Source organism: Portunus trituberculatus, chromosome 37 (genome assembly GCF_017591435.1).
Source record: "Portunus trituberculatus isolate SZX2019 chromosome 37, ASM1759143v1, whole genome shotgun sequence".
Classification (NCBI taxonomy): domain Eukaryota; kingdom Metazoa; phylum Arthropoda; class Malacostraca; order Decapoda; family Portunidae; genus Portunus; species Portunus trituberculatus.
In genome coordinates this window covers 16,549,040-16,568,895 of record NC_059291.1, presented here as the reverse complement: position 1 = coordinate 16,568,895, position 19,856 = coordinate 16,549,040, and the positions used below count along the sequence as shown (strand labels likewise).

The 19,856-nt window shown below is 37.3% G+C and overlaps 1 protein-coding gene across 10 annotated transcripts in view; it reads right to left on the bottom strand.

Moving 5' to 3' along the window:
• The window catches only part of LOC123513844 (myotubularin-related protein 13-like), a 186,447-nt gene that overhangs the window by 130,300 nt on the left and 36,291 nt on the right, over positions 1-19,856 (bottom strand). For all 10 annotated transcript variants that reach the window (XM_045271245.1, XM_045271246.1, XM_045271254.1 and 7 more), the window contains exons 2-7: positions 15,225-15,310; positions 7,610-7,765; positions 7,184-7,324; positions 2,253-2,366; positions 1,718-1,823; positions 904-1,030 (exon numbers count right to left, since the gene is read on the bottom strand). In XM_045271245.1, coding sequence (XP_045127180.1) covers positions 904-1,030; positions 1,718-1,823; positions 2,253-2,366; positions 7,184-7,324; positions 7,610-7,765; positions 15,225-15,310 — 730 coding nt within the window. The remainder of the gene's footprint in view (positions 1-903; positions 1,031-1,717; positions 1,824-2,252; positions 2,367-7,183; positions 7,325-7,609; positions 7,766-15,224; positions 15,311-19,856) is intronic.

Genomic DNA, 19,856 nt, shown 5'->3' with positions numbered 1-19,856 from the left:
AAAATCTAGGAGATAAAAAGAAAAAAAGTGTTCCTCATCATCTGAAGTGGATGAAACAAGCCCTTCTTCTGCAAATCAGCATAAATCGAGAGAGCTTTTGTAGTCACAAGAGAGGTAGAAAGAGGCATGCGGTGGCAAGTCTGGTCTTCAATCCACAGCCTGAAGAGTCACTCCATTTCCTCCATTACTAGCTCTCTCTTCTTCATTAGTGTCTTTGCATTAATCCGTTAATGTAGAAGCTATCTCACCTGCTTTCTTCACACTTGCTACTTGTTTTATGATGGTGGAGACAGTAAATTGGGGCAACTGCAGAGTTCTGACAATGTAGTTGCCACCTTCACCTCCTTTATGGCACTTAACAATTTCAAGCTTGTTCTCAAAAGACAAGCTTTTTCTTGATCTTTTGGCCTTCATTTCACCAGCACTAAGTGCTGCACCCCACTTGGAAGACATCATGCTTGTATCACTCGTAATACTCAACAATGAATGTGAATTTTAGCAAATCACAAACACTGACTGAGTGAACACAACTGAAAGACTAGCAGGAATGAGTTTCAATGGGCGGCCAATGCGGTGAGGGTGGCACTGCGATTGCAGTGCATGTTTACATTCTGATGATCAGTTAATATAATTGGATACGTGAGCCCTGACAATGTAAATGTAAAACAAGTGAATGGATAAAATGTATAACAATCAGATAATCAACATATCAAATAACAAACCATCGAACAGCGAGGAAACCTGTACACAGTTTTAGATGTGATATTGTGAGGATGAAACACACACATTCACACAGATTTGGGCCATGTGGCTATAATGAATAAATATTTTTACAGTATTTCAAATATCCCGAGTTTCATGATCCTCAAGTTTAGTATTATGCCCACTAAAGACTATACTTACTTAAAGGGGTAAAGGAGAGCTTCTAGAGCATGACAAGATTCTGTTAGTCGGCAGTAAGACTGACTATGGAGAAGAATCTTATGCTCAGTTAAGGCAGCACAGAAGATCACCATCACATTCTTGATACCTGAGTAAGATAACCATAAAGACCAAAACAGTTAGAGGAACAGAAGAACACCTATATAAAAGAATAAATTAATTTAATTATGTGACTATGTTTTGAATAAATAAAGCATCTATATTAAACAACCTGTAAATGTACAAAGATTACTAAATATCACTACATGGCAGTGCAGAATAATAAAATGACTTTGCAAAAACAAATTAGTTCCTAGACTTCATTTGTTTCAATGTCTTTTGAGCTCATTCGTTCCAGTCTTCCAGAATGCACTTTCATTAAAACCACAGTTGAAATCTTTTATTTCAAAATTGAAAGAAAATATCACCAAAGAAGGTAAATTTCCCTGAAATAAAGTTCTTTACTCTATTGGAAACAGAAATATACTTTGATGACAAGTTCTGCAGTTTCTCTTTGTCTCCACTAACTTCACTCAATGCTCATACTCCAATCATTATCTCACATCATGAAATCAATTCTGCAGTTTCTCATTACATTATCCACTAACCTTACATTCTTTTAACAACTTGGCACCATCAATATTAATTCATGAACTACATTATCCACTAACTGTATAGCTATTTTAATTGTTTAGGCACCATCCTTATTTATTCATGAACAGCACAAAAATGTTACAACACAAGGGGAATTCAGAATTACTCTTCTAAAGACATAATCAATAAATAAAGTACTCACCAAGCTGATTGAAGAGACTGAGAACTGTGGTGTTGGTGACAGGGATGCTGGGGGAGGCTGGGGGTTGAAGGGCCTGTCTGTCTCCAGCACCAATGCTGAACCGAACCTAGAAGTGTGTGGAATTTAGAGTGAAAACCAGATCAACTGAAACTTTAACCTGTATCACTATTCAAAATGTCCCATGCTTGAAAGAATAAATGAATAAATAATTAATTATAAGGAAACATAACAATGGATAATTTTACATCACCCACACTAGAAGATGCTCTCAGAATACATGTATAAGAACTCAAAATCTATTTTTCATTACATAGTATAAGTGTAGCTTCAAATGTCATACCCTTTAATTTTTTTTCAATATCTAGATAATCCTAATATTAAAAGGTGTTATTCTAATTTCAGTTTCCTTGCATTATGTTCATTACAGAGAGTTGTTCAGAATCAATCTGAAAAGTTACCCTCACAAAGTCATCATGATCAATGTTTTATTTCATAATTTTGCACACAAGTGAAGGACAAAAGAGTTGAGGCTTACCTGGAGTCCTCCTGGAGGGGACACTTGTACATAGCCCACCATGTTTCCAATTAGTGTCTCCATGCTCACCCCAAGTCCCTCCATATAAACTGTGTACACAATGCCCATACAATTCTGAAAAAAATATATATAATAAGTCCTTGTTGTACAGTACATATGCGTTCCTGAAAACTTTACCGCAATTCGAAATTACCATATACCGAACCCATTATAACATGTAATAATAGGGGATGTGTTCCAGCACGTCGAAAGTCACTCCTACAGACATGAAAATACATGAAAATAGTCATATAAAATAATGTAAAGTCCTGCGCAAAAGAAATAAACAAAATGTTTTTATTTACCTTTCACTCACTACGTATTCTATAAGATGATATCCCTTCCAAGGCTAAGGGACAGTAGGGATTTCAGCCCTTACTCATCTTCCGTTGAGTGGGCAGACAAGGCTCTGCTCTGCAGATCCATTACATTCTCCCCAGCATTTTTTTTTAGCCTCACGATTCTTTAACACCATCCAGACTATCGGCTGGGCTAGGCCCAAGTTTCGACTTATGGTAGACATACCTTCTCCCTGCTCTTTCCTCTTCAAAATATCTAATTTTACCTCCAATGTCAGACTAATCCTCTTTTGCTTTGCCTTTTCAACTCCAGCAGTGTCTGCAGAATGTTTTCGGGCCATTATGGGTGCGTCACTGTGTGTCGTGATAATAATATCAACAAAAAACACGTCATAAGGATTTCACTTGTGTTCAGTGGGAAATGCGGGAAGAGACTGATTGTTGTGGTGGTGTGGTGGTGCTACGGTACGGTGTAAACAAAACATGGGCGGATACCGTAAACTTTTGTTTCATTATTTGCTCTATATTATGTGTAAAAGCAAAATTATGAAAACATTACATTTTGTAGTATGTATCAGACAAAAATGTGCAATGTTCCTTTTCTAACATTAAGAAAGTGAATCATCATTCTGCTGATCCTGAAATCAATGCTCTAATAAGAAAGAGCTGGTGTGTTACTCAAGAAATATGAAGCTATCCATCCACCTATTCCTAAGAAACACTCTCTCCTTACCACTTTACCTTCCACATGAAAACAAACAAAACACTAAAACTGGTCAGTGACACCTCTCTCTCTATACAATATAAAAACTAACATGAATACTTCACTACTCATCACTTGCTGAGTCATGTCTCTTCAAAACATCATCTTTGGCTGCCCATGTTACTATTACTAAATCAAATAATGCTTATTTAAAACACACATTAATTGCCCCTGGTTATCAATATTAATCCTCTGATACCTGGTGCATTTAAATCTTTCTATACATGAACTTTTCAATAATTGAGAATACACTGATATAAGTACATAACACTATAGAAAATGATGTTTTCCATGCCCTGTCTGGTCTAAAACCTTGGAAGAGTTATGGACCTGACAGAACCCTCCTACTGTTCTCGAAAACTGTACTTCTATGCTTGCACCTTGCCTGGTCAAACTCTTTCACCTTTGTCTATCAACTTCTACCTTTCCTTCTTGCTGGAAATTTGTCTACATTCAGCAAGGTGACTGTTCTAATCCCTCAAACTACCACCCTAGAGCTTTTATCTCTTGCTTGTCTACAGTCTTTCAGTCCATCTTCAATAGAAAGATTCTTAAAACATCTGTCACTTCACAATCTTCTATCTGATTGCCTGTATAACTTCTATCAAGATGGTCACACTACTAGTGATCTTCTGGCTTTCCTTACTGAGTCTTGATCATCCTATTTTAGAGATTTTGATGAATCTTTTGCTGTCGTGTTAGACACATCAAAAGCTTTTGATAGAGTCTGACACAAAGCTTTGATCTCTTTCTACCCTTCTATCTGTGACTTTACCTCTCAAGTTTCCTCTCTGACTGTTCTATTGCTATGGTGGTAGATGGCCGGTGTTCTATTCCTATATTTATTGACAGTGGTGTTCCTCTGGGTTCCGTCTTGTCATCAACTTCTTCCTATTATTCCTCAATGATCTAAACCAAACTTTTTGTCCTATTCATCCTACACTTTTCCGTCTTTTCTGAGACGCTTAACCTTTCAGGAAGTTAACAGATCCCGCAGGGATGCCACAGAACACATGACTTCTGATCTTTCTAAGATTTCTGATTGAGATAGAGAATGCCTCAAAAACTCAATTTCTCTATCTATCAACTTGACACAACCTTCCAAACAACTATCCCCTTCTTCTTCAACATCTTCAATAACACTCAACTGTCTTCTTCTACAATGAATATTCTCTGCCTATCTTTTACTTATAATCTAAACCAGGGTTTCTCAACCAGGGTTCCCTAGAACCCGAGGGTTCTGCAAAAGGTCCCTAAGGGTTCCATAAGGACAAGTGAGATAAGCTAATGCACTTTTTTACTTTTCATTTCATTTCATATACGTAATATAACTAAACACACACAATAAATTATTGATTATTGTAATATTATAATATATTATTTTTCCTTAAATCAGATACTTAAAAATTTATATTATGATATTTGCCACATGAAATACGATGAAAATAAAATGAGAAATAAATGTTAAATAATTTTGTTTTTGCGCAGGGGTTCCTTGAGACATGTAATTTATTTTTAAGGGTTATGCAAGGGTTTTTTAAAAAGATTGAGAAACCCCGATCTAAACTGTAAACTCCACATCTCACTTCTTGCTAAAATTAGCTTCTATAAAGTTATGATTTCAAGGTGTCTACCAGTTTTTCAGCCCCCAATTGCTACCTCTGTACAAGGGCCTTATCTGCCCATGTATGGAGTACTCTTCACATGTATGGTGGTTCCACTCACACCATTTTATTAAATAAGATGGAATCAAAAGCTTTTTGTCTCATCAATTCCTTTCCTCTGAATGTCTTCAGCCTCTTTCTCACCTCCAGAATGTTCAATCTCTTGTTATCTTCTATTGCTATTTTCATGCCAACTGCTCTTCTGATCTTGCTAATTGCATGCTTCTCCTCCTCCTCTGGCCTCACTGCACAAGGCTTTCTTCTTTCTCTCACCCCTATTCTGTCCAACCCTCTAATGCAAGAAAATTTTATACACGCGACATAGTGTGATTTTCACTTGTGTATTCCTGACAACTAAAAATAAGGCGGAGCTACCGATGATATGGTGGTGTCAAGCCAGGATCACACTACATCTCCATAGGAACCCACACTTCAGTGAGCCTCCTGAGCTCTGCGAGAGATGAGGTTATGTATGCTGCTACTTATAGCCCCTTTTATACTTTCTCACCAACTTTGGTGCCCTTTAACTCACTTTCCAGTGATCAGGATGGGGTGTACCAAGCTTAGTATGGAAGAGAAAACCAGGGCCCTTACCTTATTTGAGCAGGAAATGTCTGTTATTTGTGTGGCTGCTGATTTGAAAGTGACAAGGTGGGCAATCTACAACCTGAAACATGCTGCTGTTGCCCTACCACTGGTACCATTCCATCAAGAAAGGTGGGCTCTGGGTCACCTAGGAAGACTTCCCTGGCACAGACAAGATCCTACAGCAAGAAGTGATGACAGAACCATCCATTTCAAGGCATCAGTCTTAAGAAGAAACACCCAGATCTACTGAAAAATGTTGCTTTAAGAACAATACAACATTGGGTTCAGAGACCTCAAATTGCCAGCTCAACACACTGCCATGAACCTCCTGCTCATGGAGGTCATGAAGAAGAAAATGCTAGAATTTTGGAGGTAGTATATGGACTGGACATCACAGCAGAGCAGAACATCATGTTTAGTGACAAAAGCAGTGGTGTGTCAAGATGAGACACAATCAAGATGGAGAAAAACCCCAGACACTGTGATGGTGTGGAGTGCCTTCAGTGGCAAAATGGAAAGGAGTGGGCTGTACTTCCTTCCAAAAAATGTTACTATGAAATCAAGTAATTATATCAATGATTTGAGGGAGCACATGTTCATATTCTGGGACACTCATGACTGATTATCTTATGCACGATAGTGCTCCCTCTCACAGGTCCAAGGCAGTGAAAAAGATTCTTTCTGACCAGAATATTAGTGTTTTGGAGTAGCCATGCAATTCCCCTGACTTGAACCCTATTGAGAATGCTAAGAATTAGAAGAAGAACGACCTGGCTGAAATGCAACCAACTAGCATCCTGGACATAAAGGAAGCATTCAAGCAGTTGTGGGGGACAATGAATGCCACTTACTTCACCAAACTCGCCAATTCAATGCCGAGGAGGATCCAAAGAGTACTAAAGAATAAAAGGAACATGTCTTAATACTAAGTGTAGCATCAAAATGAAACTGAGGCCAGAAAATTGTTCTTTTCATTTTGATTGTCCAAAATATTTGATGTGTACATTTTTTTTTGCAGCCACTGTACATAATCTCAATCATTCATACCTTTCTCTGGTAAACTCTGTATTTCCAACTTCCTAAGGCTTGATTTCATTTAAGAAGGAGGTTTCAAAACACATATCCCTTTCTTTTGGCTTACTCTCTCGGACCTGCAAGGGGGCTGGCAACTAAGTGGGGTCTTTTTTTTACTCACACATTATTTTGCCCTTTGCCAGGTTTCCCTTCTTATATACATAAAAAAAAAATAAAAAAATTGATACAGTAAATCTTGATGATATTGATACTGGATATAACAAATATTAAGTCTGTTAAAAATCTGGTTTATTATAACAAGATCTCAGAGATCATTAAACATTGAGAATTAATAATCATTAAATGCAACAAAAAATTCATATCCCCTGTCTGAATAAATATAATTTAATGAGTTCCCTCTTATAATGGTTTAAATTTATCAAAAGACCTATTACTATAATGACCTTCAGAGACTCTTTTAATATTACATCTATTGCTTTAACATGCTTCAAAATACTACACCAAGACTGGAATAGGACCACACATAATATAAAATGTACTCACTCTAAAGGTTTCAAAGTAGTTGAGTCGTGAGATGAGAACGAGGCACTTGGGGGCGTACATGATGGAGTGGTGGGTGATGATAGGCACTGGGGGCACCACACCCCGCACCCCACTGCTGCCCAGCTCCAGTCCATCATCCTCCTGTGAAAGGAACCACCACTTTTCAGTCTCACAGTATATTCTACATTAATCTCCAGTCTCAAGTAAGGTAAGTATCAAAGTTTAACAATCTCTGGATATTGCATGGTAAACCCTTATATATCTCATTATGAAAATGGGATTAAGTAACTATTATGGATTCAAATAAAGGTTATCTTATGCATTTGTATTAAGTCTTTATCAGATCTAAAATAAAAATGTATTAGCAGCTATAAACGTTTCTAAGAATATTACAATAAGAAAATTTTTGTCTTTTGATCCGTTCACCTCATCTGTGGGCTTGCTGGGAGTGATGGAGACAGCCTCATTGAAGCACAGCACTGCACAGTAGTGGCGATTGGCATCTATGTCTGTCAGCACCGACACAAAGAACTTTGGCTCTTGGCGGTCTGTTGATAGCGCCCAACCTTGTGGCTGACAGAACTGTCAAAGGAAGATGAAAGCTTTAATGCAAAATACTGTAAACTTCAAGGATACTTTCATTCACATGCAATATACTGCATATATATATTCAAGTTTTATGACATGTGTTTCTGTGAACATCAAGAGCTTTCCATAAATCTTTCCTTCCTTTCTAATTTCTTTAAAAAATGCCCAAAAGTTATCAGACAAATATAAATATTTGTTAACTGCTATTCCCCAGAATTACATGGACGGTAAATGTAGTGTTTCATTCACTTTATGGCCTTTTCAATATATACCAGCTTTATAAAATAATTTTCAATAAGTTAGGTTTCACAGCCATTATAAACACCTACTACCATTGATCCCTGACACTGAGATCCTCATCTTCTGCAACAATAATATCACTAAAGCAACAGATTTTCAATTTCAAATATTTCAACTACTGACTCTAATGTTTAGTTTTTGCTGAAGACATTGCACATACACTCAGATTGCCCAATACACAAAAACACCTCTTATGTACATAATCACCAAACACCATGTATGGGGCAAAATAATGACATACAATGTTGCACATGGCCAAGCTCCATTCCTTGAACCTGGCACATTATTTACATTGTATATCATCTTTTCTTGTATTCACCTTTAAAGCCTCTTAAGGCGGGTTCACACGTGCCAATTTGTGGCTGTCTTTTTTATGTATGTAGAGTTCCTGACTCGCAATCAAGTTGATTTGATCAAATTGATTTGCGACTGCAAAAGCAACTGCAAATCAAGACCAACATGTTGGTCTTTGAAGTCAATTTGTGACTTTATTTATGTTGTGATATCACGTAATAAGCTTTGAAAATGTTGTCCCCAGATATAGAGATGTTAGGGTTGGTGAGGGAAAAAGAACACATCTTGGACTCCAGAAATTAATTATACTACAGTAAAAAAAACAAGTTATGCAAATCGTCGTTCAACGAAATAGCTGCCACTCTACAAGAGCTGTTTCCCTCAATGCAGGGTGTTGTTGGAGGTGAGGACTGAAGACTTGTCAGGATTTAATTTGATCACAAGTGTGCATAATTTTAAGATTAACAATTTTCTTATGACAAATGTAGGCTAATTTAGAGTGGGGTAGACACTCCTTTCTTTCCTTCTACTTAACCAGGAACATATCCACAGGCATTTTTTTTCTGTTGACTCTTCTGATACGCCAAAAGAAGAGCAACCACAGCTTCAGCATTGTCACTGGAGGAAGACATGTTGGTGGGTAGCTGTTCCTTGTTTACATTCACTTTCCGCCAAGGCGCCGACTAGGCGATACATACTTTGCATGCGCTAGGTCTGACACTTTCTGACTAGAAGGGATGAGCTGGAAACTCTACATACATATGAAACCAGTCAAAAACTGGCACGTGTGAAACCACCTTTGATATGAGGACAGGACTAATTCATCAGTAAGTTATAGTCCAGTATTTCCTTTAGTCTACACAAAATTATCAACTTATCTTTCATTTTCTACATCTTGAAACTAGAGCAGCTGTAGGCTTTTGCTTCTGAAAGCCTGTGCACTAACTCTTGGAGAGTTAGATGGCCAGTCCCAAAGATGATTGCATATACAAAATTTTAGGTGACATTCATGGAGGCTCATGTTAGTTCCTATGCACTTTGACATACCTATTACTGGTGATAAGACTAATATTAGCATGTGGGTGGTCTGGGACCATTCAACAACCATAGAAAATATGCAAACCTGACAGAACTCTCACCTCACAGTTCACTTCACAATCACAAAAAATTTACATTTTCTATTAAGAGTCCTACCACATAGTTCACTTCAAGTATATAATGGATAAGTAATTACTTGATCATCATTCACAAATTAGTTTATTGATCAAAACATGTGGACCTAACTATGAACTTTTATACTTTCCTAACAGCTCTTCCTGAGGTGGAAGTGCTAAGGAGTATGAATCACTATCTTTTTTTTTTTTTTTTTTTCGTTTCCCCATGACAGACAGTACAGCAAATCCTGGTTTATTGTGGGGGTTAAGTTCCAGAGGCACCCATGATGTACTAAAATTGATGTTATATTGACCTTAAGCCTAAAATGCCTATCCATCATCTCTAATAAACCAGAAACTGAGCAATAGGGTTACAGTGGTCATACCAGTGATGTGCAATTATCAGCATAAAAAAGGTTCTCAAAAATCATTTTGATTCCTATAAAATAAAAGATTGCATGGAAAAGCGTAAAAAAAAACCAAATATTAGTTATTTACTAGAGGTAGTGGGCAGCGAGCAGTGAGTGAGTGTCTCAATAAATTGGTAGAAGATAAATAGGTAGTTGTTGCGGTAGTGAGACAGATGATGGAAGGATAGTTTTTATGGTGGGGGAGGAGGATGTCTAGATAAAGAAGAACTTAACACACTATGGTAATAAACAGAAGGCAATTTACTTTAACATAAACTTCAGGAGACTTATTGAAACAAACGCAAAAATGTTAATGGGTCGGTAAATACATATTAAGAAGCACATCACCCTGCTGTTCTTGTTGTTGTAAAAGTGGCCACCTTCTTGATCTTGATTGTAACTTAACATAGGCATATATATAACTTAACCTAAGTAAACTAACCAACCCTAACCTAACTAAACTTAACCAAACAAAAAACATTAAATAAATAAGGTTTTAGGTATGGATGCTAGTGGCAAGATCAAGAACAAGAAGCTCATTGTAACAAAAAGCAGACGAGACTGTGTGAATTTTCTTAATATTTAGCTACCAAACTTTTACTTTATCTATTGCTTAAACAAGTTTCTGGAAACTGATATATACATTGCATGATATTTTGTATCCTTAATTCTATCTAACAAGTAAGTATTAACCTCAAGAAAAGAGACTAAAGGTATCTCTATATCATCCAGCTATTTTCTTCCATGATATATAAACTTTTAGTGAATGTGTAAGAAATTATTTGGTAAGATTCAATGCTTAGCTGAAAAAAAAATTGCTGTAGTAAACTCAATTTCATACATCTAGGCTGTGATGTAAACCAGTCATGTGCGCTTGTTCATACAGCACAAACACTACTAAACTGGCTGGTATCATGGACAACCAAAGTACTAGCCAGATCCATTCAACTGAACTGTTGAATGTTGACTATACATTCATAGTCACTATGTATACAGTGGTACCACTTAGTCCTGCTCCTTATCCCATTGCTTCTACACTTAAAATGCTGCACTGAGGTTTTCATCACTGGTTGCTCTGTTCTCAGCAACTGTGCAGAAGAAAACAATGCACCAACAAAAGAGAAGGGCCATTCTGTGTCAGTATACCAATTATGCATCAAACAAGGAAGGCATTCTTTTTTCTTTTTTGCAATTGTCATTATATCTATTATATTCATTGTAGTTTTAAACATGTAATACATAAAGACTAGGACTGAGTAACTGCTGTCAATGTAGCTTATATACATAATGAACAAGTTCAGTTAAATGGGTCTGGCCGGTGCACTGACTGGCTACAGCACCTGGCAGGGTAACACCTACCACCATGGCCACAAATTCACTATGACCATGCCATCTGAGAGCAAGTGATGTCTGTTCACTGACAGTTGCCAAATAGTTAAATATATGAAGAGGGCATCTTCTCTCAACTACCGAACACATTCCCAATGCTGCACTACTCTTCACTTTATAACTAGCATTATCTCTTTACGGTTCAGTGGTTTTTGTTCTCAGTAGCAGTGTCATAATACAAAAGTGAGCTTGCACATCTGACCATCTTAGAGATACGCCTAACATTCTTGATCTTTTCTTTACCTCTAATCCTTCTGCTTATGCTGTTAACCTATCTTCTCCATTGGGCTCCTTTGATTAAAATCTCATTTCTGTATCTTGCCCTATTTCTCCAATCCCTCCTCAAGATCCCCCCAGTTAGGGGGACCTGAGGAGGTATTATGCTGATTTTCCCTGGAATGATTTTTGTTTCCATGACAGAGACTCATTTATTATTATTTATTAAAGGGGGATGAAGAGAGGAGGTAGCTAGCTGAAGAGAAAGTGGGTGGGAAGAGAATCTTTTTCTCAACCTAAACTTTCTAAACCTTGGTTTAACACAGCCCATTCTCGTGCTATACATGATAGAGAGGTTGCCCACAAAGGGTACTTGAGCCTTCTATCTGAATCTCATACAGTTTATATTTTTTTCCTGGAATTATGCCAAGTCTGTTCATCAACTTGTCAAACACTCTTTCATAAATAGAAAATGTCAAAATATTTCAAACTCAAACTCCCCTCGTGACTTCTGGCATCTGGCCAAAAACATTTCCAATAACTTTACTTTTTCTTATTTCCCTCCTTTATTTCATCCTGATGGCACCACTGCCATCTCTTCTGTCTCTAAAGCTGAACTCTTCTCTCAAACCTTTGCTAACAACTCCTCCTTGGATGATTCTAGGCTTGTCCCTCCCTCTCCTTCTCCCTCTGACTATTTAATGCCTACATTTAAAGTTCTTCGTAATGATGTTTTCCATGCCCTTGCTAGCCTAAACCCTCAGAAGGCTTATGGACCTGATGAGGCTCCTCCTATTATTCTCAAAAACTGTGCTTTTGTGCTTGCACCTTGCTTGGCCAAACTCTTTCAACTATGCCTATCGACTTATACCTTTCCTTCTTGCTGGAAGTTTGCCTACATTCAGCCTGTTCCTAAAAAGGGTGATCATTCTAATCCCTCAAACTACCGTCCTATAGCTTTAATCTCTTGCTTGTCTAAAGTTTTTTAATCTATCCTCAATAGAAAGAGTCTTAAACATCTGTCACTTCACAATCTCCTATCTGATTGCCAGTATGGTTTCTGTCAAGGTCGCTGCTCTACTGGTGATCTTCGAGTGTTTCTTACTGAGTCTTGGTCATCCTCTTTTAGAGATTCTGGTGAAACTTTTGCTGTCACGTTAGACATATCAAAAGCTTTTGAGAGAGTCTGGCACTAAGCTTTGAACTCAAAACTACCCTCCTACAGCTTCACATCAAGTTTCCTCTCAAACCATTCTACTGCTGCTGTGGTAGATGGCCACTGTTCTTCTTCTAAATCTATTGACAGTGGTGTTCCTCAGGGTTCTGTCCTGTCACCCACTCTCTTTCTATTATCCATCGATCCTCTTAACCAAATTTCTTGCACTTTCCACTTCTACACTGATGATACCACCCTACACTTTTCCACGTCTTTTCACAGACGACCAACCACACAGGGATGCCACAGAATGCCTAACTTCTGATCTTTCTAAGATTTCTGATTGGGGCAGAGAAAAATTAGTAGTGCTCAATGCCTCAAAAACTCAATTCCTCCATCTATCAACACGCCACAACCTTCCAGACAACTATCCCCTCTTCTTCAATGACACTCAACTGTCTCCCTCTTCCACACTGAATATCCTCGGTCTGTCCTTTACTCATAATCTTTACTAGAAATTTCACATCTCATCTCTAGCTAAAACAGTTCAGCTTTTTGAGGTGTCTCCACCAGTTTTTCTCATCCCTCCAACTACTAACTCTGTATAAGGGCCTTATCCATCCTTGTATGGAATACTCTTCGCATGTTTGGGGGGTATTTCACTCACACAATTTTACTAGACAGGGTGGAATCAAAAGCTTTTCATCTCATTAACTACGCTCCTCTGGCTGTGTTCAGCCTCTTTCTCACCACCGAAATGTTGCATCTCTATAAAAGAAAAAAAATCTTTTATTGCTATTTTCATGCTAACTGCTCTACTGATCTTGCTAACTGCATGCCTCCCCTCATCACGCAGCCTCGCTGCACAAGGGTTTGTTCTTCCTCTCATCCCTATTATTTCCAACCCTTTAATACAAGAGTTAACTAGTATTCTCAATCATTCATACCTTTTGCTAGTAAACTCTGGAAATCCCTGCCTGCTTCTGTATTTCTATCTTCCTATGACTTCATTTCTTTTAAGAGGTAGGTATGAAGACATTTGTCCTAGTCTTTTGGCTAATTCTTTCAAATCTTTTAGGGAACCTGCATTTGAAATGGGCTTTTTTAAAATTTTTTGTTGCCCTTGGCTACTTTCCCTCTTGCACAAAAAAAGTCTTGCTTCTCTGTTTATAAATCTTTTAGGTTGTGAAAAAAATTTCATACTGGTAGAAGGTAGAGCAACAGTTACAATCCTTTGCACACAGTGGGTGTTAATGTTACTGTTTTACACTTGGAGCTGATCTTACAACAGTAGCACCAAACTTGAAAACTGGAAACTGTCCTTACATAAATCTTGTCCAAATGAATGTCGAGAACCAAATTACAGACAGGTAACCCGTACCAGAGAATAGTTTAACAAAGTTGACCAGAAGGTGCCTGAGCTAAGGCATACAGCATAGGGCTCAGCCAAATACAAAATGTCAGAGAAGAATATATGCTGTCACATACACAAAAAACAGCCTGTTTATCTTGACTGGTCTACTTTTTAATTAGTGTGTTATACCATTGCAGAACTACCTTGGAGCCACTCTCAAATAGTGCTTTGTTGACAATGAAATCCAATAAGCTTGGGGGATATGTTGGCTGACAAATGAACACTGAGGAATCTAATACGTACATATACATTAACAGTCGCACAGGTCCAGTTACTGGGCTGAGAAATCTTCAGCAAGACTGACACTGTTCCATCCATGCCTAGTTGTCACACTGTACCATAAAATAAATTATCACTGCCTGCTGCCTCATTGACTCTCCTGACAGTAGGTAAGATGGGTAATGGTTTCTTACAGTGCATAACCTTGGTCAGCAAAAAACTATTAACTGCAGTAATTTTTCATTATTGATAATGTTATTCATCTTCACTGAGTCACTTGCTGTGATTATCATTGTGTTTTTTCTTTCTTCCTGTTATCAGTCACTTTTCATTGTCTTGAGATTTTCTTCAATTCTCTTCGATTTGCTTTCTCCTTTTCATACATTTCACTTATATTTTGTCCCTTTATATAATATATGTAGGCTTTCTTGCACTCCACTCTTACTGTTTCAGTATATAGTTATATGTACTATAATACACTTTTTTTTTTTCACTATTGTTGGAAATATGTCGATTCCCACAATATAATATTGGTGTACTCCATTTGCACTCAGACACAACTGTTTTTCATACACTTGACTCACACTTCTTTTCTGTACATACTATATTGCTTTTCTTTACATGCTGTATAATATGAACAGAAACAACAACAGATGTCAAGAACAGCAATACTTAAGATTTAGTACAGAACTCATGAATTGCAAATCTCGTAGGATGCCAAATTGACAAGACAACAACAATAAGAGATGGAATTATCACAAATTACCACAAAACTTGATCTCGCCACAATAAATCATATCAGTTTAAACACAAATTATTTACTCATCAGCCAGTGAACTACATGGGCAATATGAATCCTGATATTCACTCACTAAAAACACAAATGCACTGGAATACTGACCAGCTCCAGTCCCTCGGTGAAAGGTGTATCTGGCCAATCTCGCTCTGGAAATCGCTGGATAATTTTACCAGAGCCAATTCCATTACCTGTGAAAAGACAGGTCTGCATTAGGAACAGGAAGATTGTATTAGCTACCTGATGAACTGCGAGGTTTTTTTTAACCCACAGCCTGTTGTACTGATGTAGTAGTATGTAAAGTTATGAAATAAAGACTGCTATATTCCTCAAGCAAACATCAAACAATATACAATACCATGTCTAAGCTCTCCATTCATCTTTCTATTCCCCTATTTTGCACTTATCTATCTTTGTATTCTGTCTTTACATTGTTATATATAGCTAACATCTATGAGTGGTAAAGTATATATATATATATATATATATATATATATATATATATATATATATATATATATATATATATATATATATATATATATCATCTGACTATGAATTATTCTATAGTATCCATCTTTCATTATAGAACCCATGGCCTTCTTAAATTAATTCTTCATAAGGTATCATCCTTCCAACATTTTTCCTCAAAACCAGTAACAAAAAACATTCAAAGAGCACAATGTGTGTGTGAATGTGTATTTGACCAATTGTATTTACCTAGTTGTATTGTACAGGGTTTGAGCAGGGCTCATAGTATTCTGTCTCCATATCTCCACTTATCTAATTTTTCTTTAAAGCTATGCATATTTTTAGCTGCAACAACTTATCATTTAATGCATTTCACTTTTCCATCGTTCTATACGGAAAACGTTTCTTTTCAACATCTTTCATACATTGCCTTTTTCTAATCTTCTTTCCATGTCCTCTTGTCCTTCCAGCTTCTTACGTCACCAGCACCATTATTTGCCTATCTTTTCAATGCCATAACTATTTTATACAATGTTATTAGGTCTCCTCTTTCTCTTCTATATTGTAAGGTTGACAGTCACATTTCCTTCTGCCTTTCTTCATATGTTAGGTCCTTTAGTTCTAGCACCATCTTTGTAGCTGTCCTCTGAATCCATTTTAATCTTCTTATATCCTTATTCAAGCTCAGTGACCACACCACTGCTACATATTCAAACTTTGGACATATCATACTTGTTATAACTTTATAACATACTCATGTCATCCCTTTAAATTCTGGAACCAGTCTTGTAGCCATTTTTTGTAGTCTCTCCAATTTCTTTATGTGTTTCTTTTTATGGGGGGTCCACACCACTCCTGCATATTCAAATCTGGGTCTTATTTTAGTACTTATGAATTTCTTCATTATTTCTTTGTCCATATAGTGAAATGCTAATCCAATATTCCTTAGCAAATTATATGTCTCTCTGAAAATTCTATCAATATGGCTTACCAGTTGATTGTTTTCTTCCATCGTCACTCCCAAGTCCTTTTCCTTTTTTACTTTTTCTAGTTCTACTCCATCTCCCATCTTATAGATTCCCACTGGTCGTCTTTTACTTTTTTCCATTTCCATGACATGGTTTTTGTCCACATTGAATTCCATCTCCCATTTTTTACTCCATTTCCAGATCTTGTTTAAGTCTTCCTGCAGTATTTCACAATCCTCTTTTTGCCTTATAACTCTGCACAGTTTCGCATCGTCTGCAAACAGATTTATGTAGCTGTTCACTCCCTCTGGTATGTCGTTTATATATATGAGAAAAAGTATTGGCGTCAATACTGACCCCTGTGGCACTCCGCTGTCTACTGCTCTCCACTTGGACTTCATATCTTTAACTAACGTGTGTGTGTGTGTGTGTGTGTGTGTGTGTGTGTGTGTGTGTGTGTGTGTGTGTGTGTGTGTGTGTGTGTGTGTATTTACCTATTTGTATTTACCTATTTGTGTATTACAGGGCCCGAGCTAAGCTCTCTGTGACCTGTCTCCTTGTCCATTCCTGTCATATCTCTCTTTCATCTGATTGAGACACACCACGTCAATGACATCACTGCTCACTGCTCAGTTTATTCCACTTATCAATGCTACGATGCGGGAAACTGTATTTTCTCACGTCATTTAGACAGATGTCTTTTATTAGCTTTTTTACATGTCCTCGGAGATGATTACTTGTGGTCACCTTTATCAACTCACTGTCCAGTATGTCAATCTTGTTCACCAATTTATACATAGTTATCATGTCTCCTCTTGTTCTTCTCTCTTCTAATGTGGTCACCCCCAGCTTCCTCAGTCTTTCCTCATAGTCTAACTCCCTGAGTCCTGGTACCATCCTTGTTGCCAGCCTCTGTACCCTTTCCACCTTCTTCACATTTTTCTTCATATGCAGTGACCAGATACTCGCACATGCTGCATATTCTAACTGGGGTCTTATTAAGGTACATAATATCTTCTTCATCATTCCTTCATCTAGGTAGTGGAATGCAAGGCCAATATTTTGAAGCATGTTATATGTTTTCCAAAAAATCTTGTTAATGTGTTTCTCCGGTGACAAAGTGTTTTGCACGGTTACTCCTAAGTCTTTCTCCTCATTGGTCTCTTTAATTTTCTCATCACCCAGCCTGTAATCCCTGTTTGGTCTGTATCTACTTCTTCCCATTTTCATAACATGGGTCTTGTCTATATTAAATTCCATCTGCCACTCCTTACTCCACTCATATATTTTATCAAGATCTTCCTGTAACTTGTTACAATCTTCCACATTCTTTACTCTCCTCATAATTTTAGTATCGTCCGCAAACATGTTCATGTAACTGTCAATTCCTACTGGCATATCATTAACATAAATCAAAAACATGATGGGACCCAGCACTGACCCTTGTGGAACTCCACTGGTTACCTTCTTCCACTCGGACTTCCTTCCTCTCACCACTGTTCTCATTTCTCTTCCCATTAAGTAATTTTCCATCCATTTTGCTAGTTTATCATTTACTCCTCCAATCTTCTTTAGTTTCCACATCAGTCTATTGTGTGGTACTTTATCAAAGGCCTTTCTCAAGTCCAGGTAGATAGCATCCACCCATCCCTCTCTATGTTGTAGTATGTCAGTCACTCTTGAATAAAAACATAATAAATTGGATACACGATCTTCCTTTTCTGAAACCAAACTGTCTTTCACTCAGAATGTTTTCACTTTCTAGATACTCACTCCACTTAGCTTTAATTACTTCTTCACATACCTTGCACAATATACTAGTCAACGATACTGGTCTATAATTTAGCGGTTCCATTCTACTACCATTCTTATATATAGGCACAATGTCAGCTCTTTTCCACTCTTTCGGGACTAATCCTGTTCGTATGGAGGTTTCCACAATATCAAATACGGGTTCAACAATTGATCCTTACATTCATTTAGCAACCTCCCAGATATGCCATCAGGCCCCATTGATTTATTAATATCCAGATTGCTTATAATTTTCCTTACATCTTCCTTAGTAACCATGATGTCCTGCATTTGCTTTATTTCTGTAGGCCTTCCTCCCATAAAATGCTCCTCCTTTGTAAGCACTTTGCAAAAGTTGTCGTTCAAAATTTCAGCTATATCTCCAGCATCCTCATATACTTCTTCCCCATTTTTTACCTTTTCTATTGCCTCCCTTGTATTTAGTTTTCCATTTATGAATTTGTAAAACATTTTTGGGTCACTATCACAGTTTTCCACCATCCTCTGTTCATATTCCTTCTGTGCTGTGCGCATGTGTGTGTGTACAGGCACATGCTGAGTGAATAGTGAGGTTAATTTAATTAGTGTACATGTAAGGTCTGCAATTTCAAATCATAAGGAAAAGGAAATACAATATAATATTATGTATATTGTATATAAATACTGTGTGGTGAAGATGGAAAAATTCTGAGATAGCTTTGTCATGTGCAAGAAATCAAAGCTTAGATACATGGAGAAAATGGATGAGTATGTGATAATAAGGATTATTTGGGTTGGGGGAAAGTTGTGAGGTGCAAGATGACACTAGTAATGAGAGGATAATGCTGCAGTGTATACAAAATTTTGAAAAAAAAACAAGAAAATCCAAACTTAATAACTTAAATAATGGGTAGAAAAACTTGAGTGGGGAAAAGTGGAAGGATGTAAAATAACTCCACTGATATGAGAGGATAAAACTGCATTGTACATGAAAAATTAGTGCATAAAAATCCAAACTTAATAGCATAGAGAGCAGGCAAAAACTATTGAGAATAGCTCAGTAAACCTTAAATACCAACAAGTACATGAAGAGTAAACTATGCATGTATCAGAGTCGAGCACGAGATATATATAATATAAGACACTAGTGTGTGCAACAAATAAAATCAACATAGTAATTCTCATACGATCAGGTCTATGACACTTCAACCATTACCAGCAGTTCTCATCAGAGTAGCAGAAGCACAACTGCATGACACTACTCAGCAGAGACAATCATAGCAAGATAGCTGAGCATTCCATCATGTCATATGCATCAGTGCCTCTTGAATTTGTTCTCAACTTCAACTAACAAGACATTATGTCTCCTGATGGGATAATTTAAAAGTAGTACAGGTCTTGTTACTAGTTTGAGCTCCAATCCTTGTTGGGACAAAGCTACCACAAAACCTTTTTGTCTTGCACAGCAGCTCTTACTGTCACCAACCCTCATAAATATTCAGCCTCACTATGGGGTTACCTAAGCACT